Source organism: Peromyscus eremicus, chromosome 16_21 (assembly GCF_949786415.1).
Source record: "Peromyscus eremicus chromosome 16_21, PerEre_H2_v1, whole genome shotgun sequence".
NCBI lineage: Eukaryota > Metazoa > Chordata > Mammalia > Rodentia > Cricetidae > Peromyscus > Peromyscus eremicus.
This window is the reverse complement of record NC_081432.1, coordinates 63,845,367-63,858,370: the sequence shown is the minus strand read 5'-3', so window position 1 is coordinate 63,858,370 and position 13,004 is coordinate 63,845,367. Positions and strand designations below refer to the sequence as shown.

Here is a 13,004-nt window from a genome sequence, read left to right as displayed (position 1 = left end):
TTCTGGGAACTGACCCCAGGTCCTCTGCAAGAGCAACAAGTGCTTTTAATTCCTGAGTCATCTCTCCAGTCTCAATCCTATCAGATTAATTGCTTTAGGCAATGGTGAGCAGCTCTTTAACCTCTGAGTCCAGAGCTGTATCTCCTGGTTAGCAGACGCCTGCCTCTCCTTCTGGTCCTCCACGTAGTTCTTGCACCTTTTCCCTTGATGAACATGGCTCTAAGGAGAAGGTACTGAACTGTGACTTCTGGCCCCAGCCTCTCTCCTCCCCGACCTTGTATATACCAGGATGTCACAAAGCCAGGGATCTTCTGTCAGTGGGAGGAGGCTTTTCCCTGCCCACTGTTTTCCTAGGCGCTCTAATCTGAAGGACGGAGGTTTTGTTGAGCTGGGGTCTTTGCTTTGCTTCAGGATCCTGGTCTGAGCATATGCAGCACCATGTGTGCTCAGGTGTGTGCTCAGGTGTGTGCTCAGGTGTGTGCTCAGGTGTGTGCTCAGGTGTGTGCTCAGGTGTGTGCTCAGGTGTGTGCTCAGGTGTGTGCTCGTGCTACAGATGGCAAGCTCTGAGGGGTGAGAGTCAGAGGTGGCTGCCCAGCAGACTGGGAGGAGCTTGGTCCCAGACAGTGTTTCAGTGGATAGTCTTGCGTAGACCTGGTGGGGGTCGCACATTCTCTGGGAAGCGGATAATGCTGTGTCTATGCTGGACAGAACTCCCTAGAGCAAGGGATCAGAAAACAGTTTTGACCAAAAGTACATGAGTGTGCTGGATACAAATCTAACTACGTAGCTTTGCTAGCCCTTGTCTGCTGTATCCTTTGCCGTCGTCCCTTATGTTCCTGTTGGTACAAGGAGGCATGAACAAAAATGTAACGTGAAAAATATTCGAGCTTATTTTGTCTGCCTTGAAACAATAATTCTTGAAAATCACATCATTCAGCTATGTGATTTCCTTGGGAACCACCCTGCACTCAGGCCAGCACTGATTGCCTGAGAGGTGGACACCTGACCTAAGCTGAGCCAATCAAAGTTGTTCCCTGAGATCTTTTGTTTTTAATTTAAAATTTTAATTTTTGATAATTTCATTCATGAATATTGTATATCATTTATACTACCTTAACCCTCCTTCCCATGTTCCTCCTACTCTCTCAAGTTTATGACCTCTTCTATAATTATTAGTCTCTCTCTCTCTTCTCTCTCTCTCTCTCTCCCTCATACCCTAATGCACCTATTTTGTGTTACTCATACAAACGTATACATTTAGGGCTGACCATCTGGGACTGGATAATCTGTCGGGCGCTCACCCTGGAGAAGACTGCGTCTCCTTCTCTTGGCAGCTCTTCATCCTGGGGTGGAGACTTGTCAGATTTCCCCATTTGCATCGCATGTTGACTAGTGTTGGCATTATGCAGGTCATGTTTAGGCAACCATATTGCTGAGTTTATATGTGGCATCTCTGCCATGTCGGGAGGACACTATCTGGTGGCAAGTGTCTTGATTTGGCCTTTGCATGTTTCTTAGAACCTTGGGTGTAAGGGTTGTGTTGTAGATGTACCAAGTAGGCCCAGTCCCTGGAATATTTCCTTGTGGGTACCAGGAAGTTTACAGTTTCTGTTTCTGGTGTCTAAGCAATTGGCAGGAAAAGTGGCAAGTTGGCAATAGTCGTGTTCTTGTGCTGTGAAGGAACGTCACCATAGATAAGAAGAATGATGCCAACAAATAGAAGTGGGTGGTGGGGTTGGGTGGAGGACGTTCCCTGGCAAGGTTGGAGGTTCCGGGTCCAGCTCTGAGTCCAGCTCTTGCCCTGCCCCGCTACATGGTGTGGAAGCTCTGAAACCGTGAGGTCCTCCTTACGGGAATTCCTTTTTGTCTTCATCTCTTTTTGTGTTTTTCATTTAGACTTTTGAAATGAAGCTGGTATCTTCTACTGGGTTTGGTTCCCCAAAAGCTGGTGGAAAATCTTTGGTGGTTGGGAGTTCAATACCACTGCCCCTCAACTCATACTGACTTGTAGCTGCACATGTACTCCACTGTCTGTGTAGTGTGAAACTGGAGCTCTGGGCCTAGCTCTTCTTTTTTTATGTTTTTTTTACACACACACACACACACACACACACACACACACACTCATATTTGTGAATGTTTTGCCTGCATGTATGTATGTGCACCACGAGCTTGCTTAGTGTGCGTGGAAGCTGGAAGATGGTTTTGGATCTCCTGTAACTACAGTTACAGTTATGAGATGCCATGTGGGCACTGTGAACTAAACCTGGGTTCTAAGAGCAGTAAGCACTTTTGACTGCTAACCAATCTCTCTAGCCCTTCCGTTTGTTATAAGGAGATTTGTCCTGATGAACTATACACATCACATCTCATGCTCTCTCCCAGCTCACCCTTAACAGCAGAGAATCAGAAGCTCCACCTCCCCTCATCTGCAGCCCACCAGAGAGCTCAGGGCTAGAGAGAGGCTTCTCAAATTGAGTTAGGCAGTTCAAGAAAAATGAAAAAGTTAACTCTTTAGGGCCTCTCAGATGATATGACATTCAGGATGGCAGAGTAATGCCATTTTTCTGTTTTCCCAGAACCTAGTCCCATCCATTATAGTGGGTAGTTACAAGATTATTATATGATGGCTAAATGAGTATTATATCCCATGTTATAGATGACGCTTTGATGAATAAAGTAAGTAGCGAGATGCAGAGCTGGGTCCAAAGCTTTGGGTCTTCAGGCTGCTTGCCCAAGATTCATTCCTGAAAGTTGGGTCACCAGGGAAAACACCAGCACCAGCACCAGCACCAGCACCAGCACCACCACCATCACCACCACCGCCACCATCACCACCACCACCACCATCACCACCACCGCTCATGCACACACAGTAATTGCCTACAAAGCACCCTGTTCCGGAAGCTAAGTGTTAACACATCCCTGCAGGCAGGCTTCACATGTGAGCACAAGAGCATGTTATTTTGAGACTGTCTTTTTAGAAAGCTCCATCAGTTGAGGTGACAAAATGGGAAGGGTTTTGTGTACGTGATAAAATATTCACCGTAAAGACTCATGTAAAGCGTGCAACCCAGAACAGCAGTTTTTGTGCCAGTCCTGACACACATAGTTCATAGTTCTGTTTGCAGACTTCTGGTGTGTGCCAAGGCCCCCAACAGGGGCCATGAATTATGAGGAGGGTTAGAGCGGACAGTAGTTCTGACCTAAGGAGTATTTGGAGTGTATTATAGGCCTCAAACACTTTCCATCGTTCTGTACTTTTAAATTTAAAAACTATGTGTATGGATATGTGTCTTGTGGGTGTGTACATGAGTGTAGGTCCCTGCGTAAGCCAGAAAAGCACACTGCTCATCTGGAGCTGTAGTTTCAGGTGCAGGTAGGTACTGGGAACCAAACTCTGCAGCCCCCATCATTTGCCATTTTATATGCTGTATCATGCTCCATAGCAGCTCTACCAGATGGAACTTTTAGTCATTACAGAAATCTTCTAGATATGCACAATCCAGTAGGGTAGTCACTAGGGATGACTGGAGAATTGAAGATTTTTATTTGAATTAATTTTATAGCCATGCATGGTTAGGAGCTATTATATTGGATAAAACAGCTCTTTTAAATTTTTTTTATGCAGTGAGTATTGATTTTCAGTGTTAATTAGCAGATGATTTACAGGCATTCATCAAGCTTGTCATAAAGATAGATACGCCAATAATTTGTGGAAAGTAAGTCCACTAACTCTAGCTGTAACTTCCCTTGGTCTGTATGGAGACCTTCTCAACACATGGTGGGGAATCTGTTAGCCAGGCAGGAGTAAGCACCAAATCCCTCTGGCCTCACCCAGCCCCTCCCTAGGTCCTGGAGTCAGTGGATAGGGCACACGGCCATCAGTCCTTCAGCTGATAGGTTGAGGCCCACTGCATTGTAGAACTGACTTACTTTATGGAAAGCCAGCTGATTGTGGGTGTCAATCATACCTTTAAATTACCCTTTTAGCAATATTTAGGTTAGCATAGTATTTTACCAGACAAGTGATCACCATAGTATAGACAGGGTGACACAAAATTAGCTGTGGCACCTCCCTTGTTGGGTTCAGATGGCAGCCCTGAAACTGTCTGTTCCCATCTGTAACAGGCTTCTCTCTCCCACGTTACCCATAGCTGTTAGGACTTAAGAAGTAAACCTGACCCGTGTGCCAGTTCTCAGTGGTTTCGCTGTGGCTGGTATATGTACTCTAAAATACGGATACCCATTCTAAAATGGAAGTAACTAGTCCATCTTAGATGTTTTGGGAATGTCGTGTGTGTGTGTGTGTGTGTGTGTGTGTGTGTAAGTGTATAATAAAAGTGATTCCTTGACAATGTAACCAAAGTGTTTTTTTTTTACAGTTGAGACTCTTACATAATTAAATTTCAAAAGACACCTTTTCTCTGACATCCTGACTCCATTACCATGGAGTTTGTTCTAACATGATAGAAAGTATTGGATTGAGTCTTGGCTCAGTCCAAATGACAGTACTTAGCTCTCCATACCTACCTGGAAGTTCCTAGTGTGATGCGAGTGTACGTGGAGTTAGACTGGCATCGCATGGGCATCTCAGTAGAGGCCCTGTGGTGTGAGGGAAAGACTTTCAGTCCAGGTTTAAGGTGTTCAGGATGAGTACGGCATTGCTTCTGAGCTCTGGGAAATTTGACAGGCTTCCTCTGCTATAAGGGTTGTTTGGAGGCCTAATAAAATGCATGCAGACGAGCTTTGCAGACGAGTTATACAGTGTTAATTGCTGTTTTGCCTCATTATGGTTGTGATTGTGCATGTGATAGTCTGGAAACTCCACAGCTGAGGTGACCAGGTTACTTACGACTTTGTACTGATTTGATCTCGGGCGCTTGGAGACTGTAGCAAGGCATGAAGTTCTCATGATGTCCAGCTGTAAGATGACCTTGGCTGTATGCAGCAGGGGAGGGACAGGTCTGGAGGGATGTGGGTGAATGTATGTGTAGGTAGGAGAGGGAAGAGCTGAGGAAGGAGAGACCCATGTCTCCAGATTCAGAGGCACGGTGGGTGGTGCTCATCGGTCGGTCGTACTGCGCAGAACTTGAAAGGACAGCCAGGACTAAAGGCACAAATGTGGGAATAATTAGCCTGATCAGTGTTGAAACTCCAGGCTCAAGTCACCCAGAAGAGAGAGGCCAAGGAGAGCTGGTGGCCCTGGATGAACACAGATCAATCCCAACAATACCTGGCATTAGTATGCATTTGAGACTTGTTCTGTAAAGGTATTGAATAAACAAGCGAATGAGGCACAGACAGGACCCTGGTTAGCCTTAGCCTTGGTCAGATGACTTTCTGAGAAAGAGAAATGAAAGGGGAGGCTGGACAGCAGGAGACGGGGCTCCTAGGGTCTAGACAAATACCATCTTTTTTAAATAAAATATTTTATTTTTAGTTATGTGTCATGTGTGTGGGTATATGTGGATGGGTGCAGGTGCCTGTGAAGGCCAGAAGATCCCTGAAGCTGGAGTTATAGACTATTGTAAATTATCAGACATGGGTGCTGGGAACAGAGCCTGGGTCCTCAGTGCTCTTAACCACTGAGCCGTCTCTCTGGTCCCCAAATATTGATCTTTATGAAAAAGAAATGCAGTCTTCTGGCTGAAGAGATGGCTTGCTCTTTCTGGGTGGCCTGTGCTGAGTTCTTGAAAAGCCAGTGTTCCTCAGCCTCATCGTTCCGCAAGGAACCCGCCCTTAGGACAGACACTGAGCTGCGACAGTTACATGAAGAGATGCTTCCTCGTCCCAGGAGGTGAATTCCTGGAAGGCTTGGGATGGAGGGCGCATTTCACCTCAGCAGCTCTTGAAAGGGGCACATGCTTGCAGTACCATGAAATGGTACATTAAATTCACACTGATGTTTGAAATAAAAGATGAATTTGAAGAAATCTTATACTCCCTGCCCCCAGACTCTACCCTTTCCTTCCAAAGTTACCGAGGTGGGAGTGTCAGGGATGCACTACCAGCATGTGGCTGTGAGCCTCTGCTGAAGGCGTATGGGCCATACTGCCCTGTGGTACTGGGTGCTCCTGGCTTCTCCTGTCATGTTTCAGAAAAAATTTCTACAAGTTTCTGTAGCACATCAGGCTATTACCCATCTTCAGACTTTTGCTGTGTATAATTTTTTTCTTGCCTTTAATGTAGAATTTTCCACTTTCCTTCAAATATGTGATAAACTTATATTCATTCTTCAACACCTCTTGCAAATTTGGCCCTCGAGTAGGTTATGTGAAGCATAATATTGTAAAAAATAAACCATATTTTAATACTTTCAAGAATGCATTCTTCAGTTCTGCAGCAATCCATACCTCAGTCCTATTCTGTTATATAATGACAGCCTGATGCTTACAGTCCTGATTTCCCTCCCTCCTTTCCTTCCTTCTACACCGTGTGTGTGTGTGTGTGTGTGTGTGTGTGTGTGTGTGTGTGTGTGTGTGTTGGAGACAGTATCTCACTATGTTTCCCAGACTAGCCTTAAAAACTCTGTGTAACCCAGGTTGGCCTCAAACTTGTAATCCTCCTGCCTCAGGCTCCCTATACTGATCACAGTGTGCTGATCTGGGCCAGTAGAGAGAACAAGTAGATGGGTTGTTGAATTCTAGAACAGGAAATGTAATCCACCACCATCTCAATCGCAGAGAGCCCACTCCAGGAGGAAGGGCATACACGTGCATGCATTACAGGCATTCACGTACCTACAGGTACACATTAAATATGGCTACCCATCAGACCATCACTCCATCACTGTGAACACAACTGTACAGAATACCCCAAGCCTAGTGCAGAAGGCCTTACAGCATGCAGAGACAAGGTGGTCCTGGGCCACGATTTGGGCTACAGGGCTCACCTCCAAATGGCTGACTTGGTCTGAGAATCCACATTGCTCACAAGTTCCCACTGATGCTTAGGGACCCGGCTTTGATAACACTGGCTGAGAGGGTAAGTTCAGCACAGAGTACTTCAGGGCACAGGAGTCTGGGGTGAGCAGGAACTGAGTGCAGAACCCTCTCCCTTTCTACCTGATGACCCCAGCAGTGTCTGGATGGCCGCCAAAGCCCCAGACTGACAGAAGACAGCCCGGCAATCATGGTGGACACTAGTGCTACACCCTGGTCTGTGCATGCACACATGCGGTCTGCCATGAGGAACTCCTGGTTCTCCCGTTTATAGACGCCACTGAGGCACTGAAAGTCTGCACCACCCACCACTTCCCATGTCACTGAGGAACAGGTCCGGGGCTCCCTGCTCGGTCTTCAAGCTAACAGTGTAACCTTCGATTAGGAAGAGGCCCTTTTCTCTGTGGCTGAGCAGTAGGCCCACTTCCATGGGAGGACTTTCTCTTTTTGCCTATTTTGTTGGGAAGCTCAGAGCTAGGCTTTGTGAACAGTCACTTTTCTCAGCTGAAGGGCCTTTAATACAATTACCACCTCACTCTTTTCTTTTAAAACTTGGTTATCTGTGTTATCTTTCAGAAGCTTTTTAAAATAATTTCAAAACCAGGTGAATATCATGGATTCATGAATATCATGGATTCATGATTAAGAAGAGGGACTTTGGGGTCCCCCCCCCGGTTTCTTCATGGCCTTTGAAGAGGATTTTGAGCCAGTCATGGGCCTGTAGGTGGGCACATACCTAGCAGTGATGGCGTTCTTGATTGAACTGAGGAGCTAATGATAGAATGTATCTCTCTCTCTCTCTCTCTCTCTCTCTCTCTCTCTCTCTCTCTCTCTCTCTCTGTGTGTGTGTGTGTGTGTGTGTGTGTGTGTGTGTGTGTGTAAAGGGGCATCTTTCCAGAACAGCTAACACTGAGTGTGGGTAACCACTGGATAGGCTGGGGCCTGGGTAGAATAAGGGAGGATGAAGCTAGTGAGTCCAGGCGCCCCTCCCGCCACGCCCTAGCCACTGGGATGTGGGCTGTCCTGCCCTCCCACAAAGGACTAGAACCTCAGAGCCGTGAGCCGGAATCAAGTTGCCTTTCTTCCTGAAGCTGGTCCCCTCAGGTTCTTGCTTCTAGTAACAAAGCTGATTAAGTGAGCACATGGAGCACAGACATGTACGGATTGAAAGCCTGAGAGGCGCCCACTGGGTCTCAGGTCTGCTCTGGCCCAGGTCTGGCTTTGAACTCTGACTCCGCACTGCACACTTATGACTCTACCCCTCAGCCTCATTGTCCTCATCTAAAATGGAGACAACGATTAACCAAAACAACCATGTAAATGCCTGCGCAGTGCCCAGCACACAGCAGGTCCACAGTAGGCCTCCTGCCGTTACTGCTCTGTCTGGCACAGGCTACACTTTATTCAAAACAAAACAAAAAACGGGCGTGTACATCTGCAACTGCTCTAGAATTTTTCTAGACTTGTCTGTGTGGAACCAAGATGACCCCGTGTAACACAGGATTGTTGGACTGAGGAGGGCTGGGGAGGTCACTCCTCCAGGAGCTCCATGCCCGTACCTGTTGCTGATTCCAGATTATAGTTGATCACTGCAGAAGCCTCAGGATTTCTGAGATCATCCGTTTAGCGGTCAGAGACTAACACTTCAGTGGCTCTGAGGCAGTCCTCTTTGCTCATTGGTCCCTCTGCTTGAGCTTGGAGGGTGGGGGATCTCCGGACTGGCTGATTTGCTTGATTTCCTTATACCATTACTTTCGGTTTCTCTTTCCGTGTTCTTACTACTAAATTCAACTGTAGATAGATGTTCAGGCTCCTCTTTTGGCCTGGGGAATGAGGGAGAATAGCTTCCTGGTTCCTTGCTTGAGATGGCATGTACTAGGGCTTGGGGAGCCACGGGCTTGCTTTTAGCTGTGGGACTGGGGTGGCCTGGGGGTACCGTGGCTTCCTTCAGGCCTGAGGGCAGCACTGGGAAGGATGCCCATCAGACTCCCCATCTTGGTCCTCTGCCTAAACTACGGTCTGCAGAAGGAGGCTCTTCGGACCGTGTGCTGCCACCAGGCCGTGAGGGGATGCGGTGCGGTGTGGGAGTTTGTACTCCAGCCTCATGGGAGGGAGGCAGGTGATGGAGTAGAAAGATATAAACTCTCACGTGAACTTCCTCTTTCACATTCTGTTTGTCTGGGCTTATTCTTTCAGATCCTTTTTCCAGCCTCTTAAAAGATGAAAATGAAAGGTTCGGGGAGCTGATCAGCTGGTGCAGTGCCCCCCACAAAAGCATGAGGACCTGAGTTTGGCTCCTCTCAGAACTCAGGTTAAAAACTGGAAATGGCAACACACGCTGTCCTTCTACTGCTGCAGCACTGGGGAGAGACAGGGGTGGGTCTCTGGAGCTGTGGATCCCTGGTCAGTCAGTGGCCAGCTCCTTGGTCCGTCGGCCTGGACAGACAGATGAGTTTCATTGAGAGACTCCGTCTCAAAAACTAAAGGTGGCAAGCAATCAAGGAGGACGCTCGATGCTGACCTCTGGCCTCTAGACTCACATGCTCACATGTGTGTTGGCATCCACATGTTCATATGCCTCCACCAAATAAAAGGGGGGGAGGGAAGAGCCAGTGGCTCCTTCCTGTAATGCCAGTACCGAGGAGGCAGGCTCAGGGGGGTCCTTAGCCCAAGGCCAGCCAAGACTACATAGTGAAACCCTGTCTCAAAAATAAAAACGTAAGAGAGGGCAGAGCAGCAAGACCACTTGTAGAGGACCCAGCACCTGTCTATGCCAGGCAGCTCACAGCTATGTGTAACACGGCACACACACACACACACACACATACACACACACACACACACACACACACACACACACGAGAGAGAGAGAGAGAGAGAGAGAGAGAGAGAGAGAGAGAGAGATCTTCAGTAACCAAATGCTTAAGTTTTTCTAACAGTGAAACCCACCAGGCCTGACATGTCCCTCCACCTCTACAGCCCGATGTCCCTTATGTTTACACTAGGAATGCACAGACGCCTCAGTGCCTGACCATGCCCATGTCCATTTACAACACTTCCTTCCTTTTCTTTGTCTCCCCAGGTACAGGAGGCTGCGAGTCGGGGCTTGAAGTTCGTCAGTGTGGTGCCTCAGTACCAGTCCTCCGTGAACTCGGCAGGCAGCAGCCGTTCAGTGCCCACTGCCAACAGTGCTGCGGATGCCAGGGATGTGAAGCACACCTTTGGGGACCATGCATCCTTGGAAAACGATACCCCAAAGGCTGCAGATATGGATGCTGCCACTGCAGACCAGAACCGCAGACCAGAACCCAGCCAGGGCTCCACAGGGGAGGTGCCCAGTGCCCAGCAGCCTGGCATTCCTGCTCCCTCAGAAGAGTCGGGGGCTAGCGAGCTTCCACGGCGGGAGTTGAGCCCAACACTGGATGGGCCAGAGGATGACCCCTCAAATGGACATGAAGGCCTGCACTCAAGGAGTAAGTGTCAGCACTAGGAGTTCTGAGCTGCTTGAAGGGAGGCCAGCAGCTTTTTAGTGCCCCAGGGCCTCTTAGGAAAGAGAAACGGAATTAGTATGTAGACACGGCAGTACATTGAACAAGCAAAAGTTTATCAGGCGGCTATCTGGGCCTCACAGCTGTTTGTTTACCTGCTGTGGTTGTGGATTGTGGGAGGAACAAAGCCCAGTGAAGCGGACGTACAGGGACTCCCGAAGTGCTTCCGGATGAAATAGTCTCATTCCGAGCTCCTGTGTTGCCAGGCACTTCTCTCCCCTCACAGAGACAATGTTTGTGAGCCACTCTCCAATGGGCTTGGACATTCCACTTCTGAGTGTCTGCCTAAAACAAGGGTGTCAGAAAGCTGTGGAGGGCATACCGTGCAAGAGCAGTGTTCTGCTTGTGAGGAGGGAAACACCCTGATTGCAGACCATGGGGAAATGCTCCGCCAGGCAGAGGCTACCAGTGAGGGATTTCTTTCTCAGTGGTGATGGCCAGTGCGTTGATGACGTCACATAGCAGCGCAGCTGGTAAACAGCTGGTATTTGTTGGTACTTCCTGATTACCAGGCTCTGTGCCAGTCTTACGATTCAGATGAGTTCTCTTACCACTTCCGGCTGGCACACCTGGCATAGGACTACAGGTGGGGTGACATCTGTCCATGATACCTCTCTACTTGGTCTTTCCTGTGTGATAATAGAATGATAGGATTTCCTGAATCTTTCTGTAGTTTTTGTAGTTTCCTTTTCTCTATTTGCCTTGAAATCACATCCATTGAGTGAGGTCCTTCTGTTAGCAATGGAGCATCTTTGGCTTTGGAAGGTGACCATGAGTTGCCTGACAGTAGAATACTCACAAAGCCTCATGAGAGCATCTGTTTAGACCTTTCTGCATCATGTCCCCAGTGACCGTGCTGCTGTATTAACTAGTGCTTGAAATTGACCTCTTACAAGTGCTAAGGGTGCTTGGAGAGTAGGAAACAGGGAAATGGTTTCTTTGGCTACATCAGAACTTCATGAGAAGAAAATTACTGGACAGTCAGTTCTGAGGTCTAATTGCAGGGCTGCTCCAAAGAAGAGACTGGGGCTGCCTCAGTTCTGAGATGTAGTGGAGCTATCATGTATTCAAGACATTGATCCTTGGTTTAGAGCTGTTCCTATGATTTTTCACCCCACTGAGGTAGACTTATCCCTCACCCTGATGGTAGCTCAGATTTAGATCTGATGTGAGGCTCCTGAGAAGCTCCATCTTGGAGCTGGAGACTGTGCATGCTGAATTCTGAGAGGGAGGAAGGGTGTCTGGAACCATGGGGAACATGAGGGCCCAGGTCAGGTGTGACTTCTGGGAGCAAGGGAGGCACAGGAGGCAAACAGCACCGTTGGTAAGAAACCAGTGTCTGTGTGCCCCTTCTAGCTAGGACCAGACACATGCCCTACCCTGCTCTATAAAGAACTATAGCTTCCTGTGAAAAGGCTCAATGCATGTTTGGTGCTAAGGACTTCCTGTGTGAGCTGTTCTTTGGGACCCTGGCTCCATAGTGCCACCCCTCACAGAATCTGACTTTAAGGAGAAAGGAGGCCATTAATCCTGAGAGTCTGTCCGGAGTGTGGATATCCCATCTTGCTCCTAGACCTCAGGACTTTTTGCTTTCTGGGGTTGACCCTTGACCCTCGGAGGCCTCTCCTCAGAAGCTTCTCAGATACCCAATACCCTGTTTCTGCCCTGTGGCTCCTTGCCTCCCTCCGGGCCCAGGATCTCCTGTGGCTGAATGTTGGAACCTAACACCTAAAGCACCTCGGCCTGCAGCTCCATTTCCTCAGGACCATGTCCTCTTCTGCAAACTCAAGTCCTTTGGGAAATGGTGGGCTAATTAATGTGTCCTGGAGCCCAACTGTGAGTGGGAAGTGGGATTTCCTGCTGGTGAGAGGCAGGGGCTTTGGGCCTCAAAGCCCTTAATCTCCCCAGGTAGACAGCTACCTCCCTCTGCACATACAACCCAGGCACTGCCTTGCAAACAGCTCAAGACCCTCTCGTCCCCTCGCTGGCTTATTTGATTATCTGGTAAACGTGAGTTACTAGTGGAGGGCACTGGTCCAGTTTTCCCCAGGAGTTATCTCAATTACTCCTCACCACAACTGTGACAGGAGATGTCATAGATAAGGCAAGTTGCCTTCCTGAAGGCTGGACATCCGAGGACCCTTTCTCCACAGGTCACAGCCCTCACTTGACCCCCAGCCTGTCTTCTGAGCCTTTTCCTGTGGAGTTTAGCTGATTCCCTTCCCTGAGGTATCTGCTCACTACCCTGCCCTGGAAACACCCAACTCCAGCCTGCCGTCCATACCCCTCCTCAGCTCTCCTCTTGACTTTCTGTCAGCCTTCCCCGCCCCCCAAACCTCCTAAGGAGGCTGAACTGTTTCTGCCAGGTGGACAACCACAGCAAGACAACTGAAAAAGAATCCAGAGGCTGCCTCCCTCCTAGTCCTCCTCTGTTAATCTGTTTCCTGTGTAGGGAACAGCTAGGCGTGGATCCAGTTGGGGGCAGTTCACAGTGGGTTTTCAGGGGCTGTAG

The 13,004-nt window shown here is 48.5% G+C and overlaps 1 protein-coding gene across 1 annotated transcript in view; it reads left to right on the top strand.

Moving 5' to 3' along the window:
- The window catches only part of Rftn1 (raftlin, lipid raft linker 1), a 196,992-nt gene that overhangs the window by 122,583 nt on the left and 61,405 nt on the right, over positions 1-13,004 (top strand). The window contains exon 5 of the mRNA XM_059281590.1: positions 10,027-10,417. Coding sequence (XP_059137573.1) covers positions 10,027-10,417 — 391 coding nt within the window. The remainder of the gene's footprint in view (positions 1-10,026; positions 10,418-13,004) is intronic.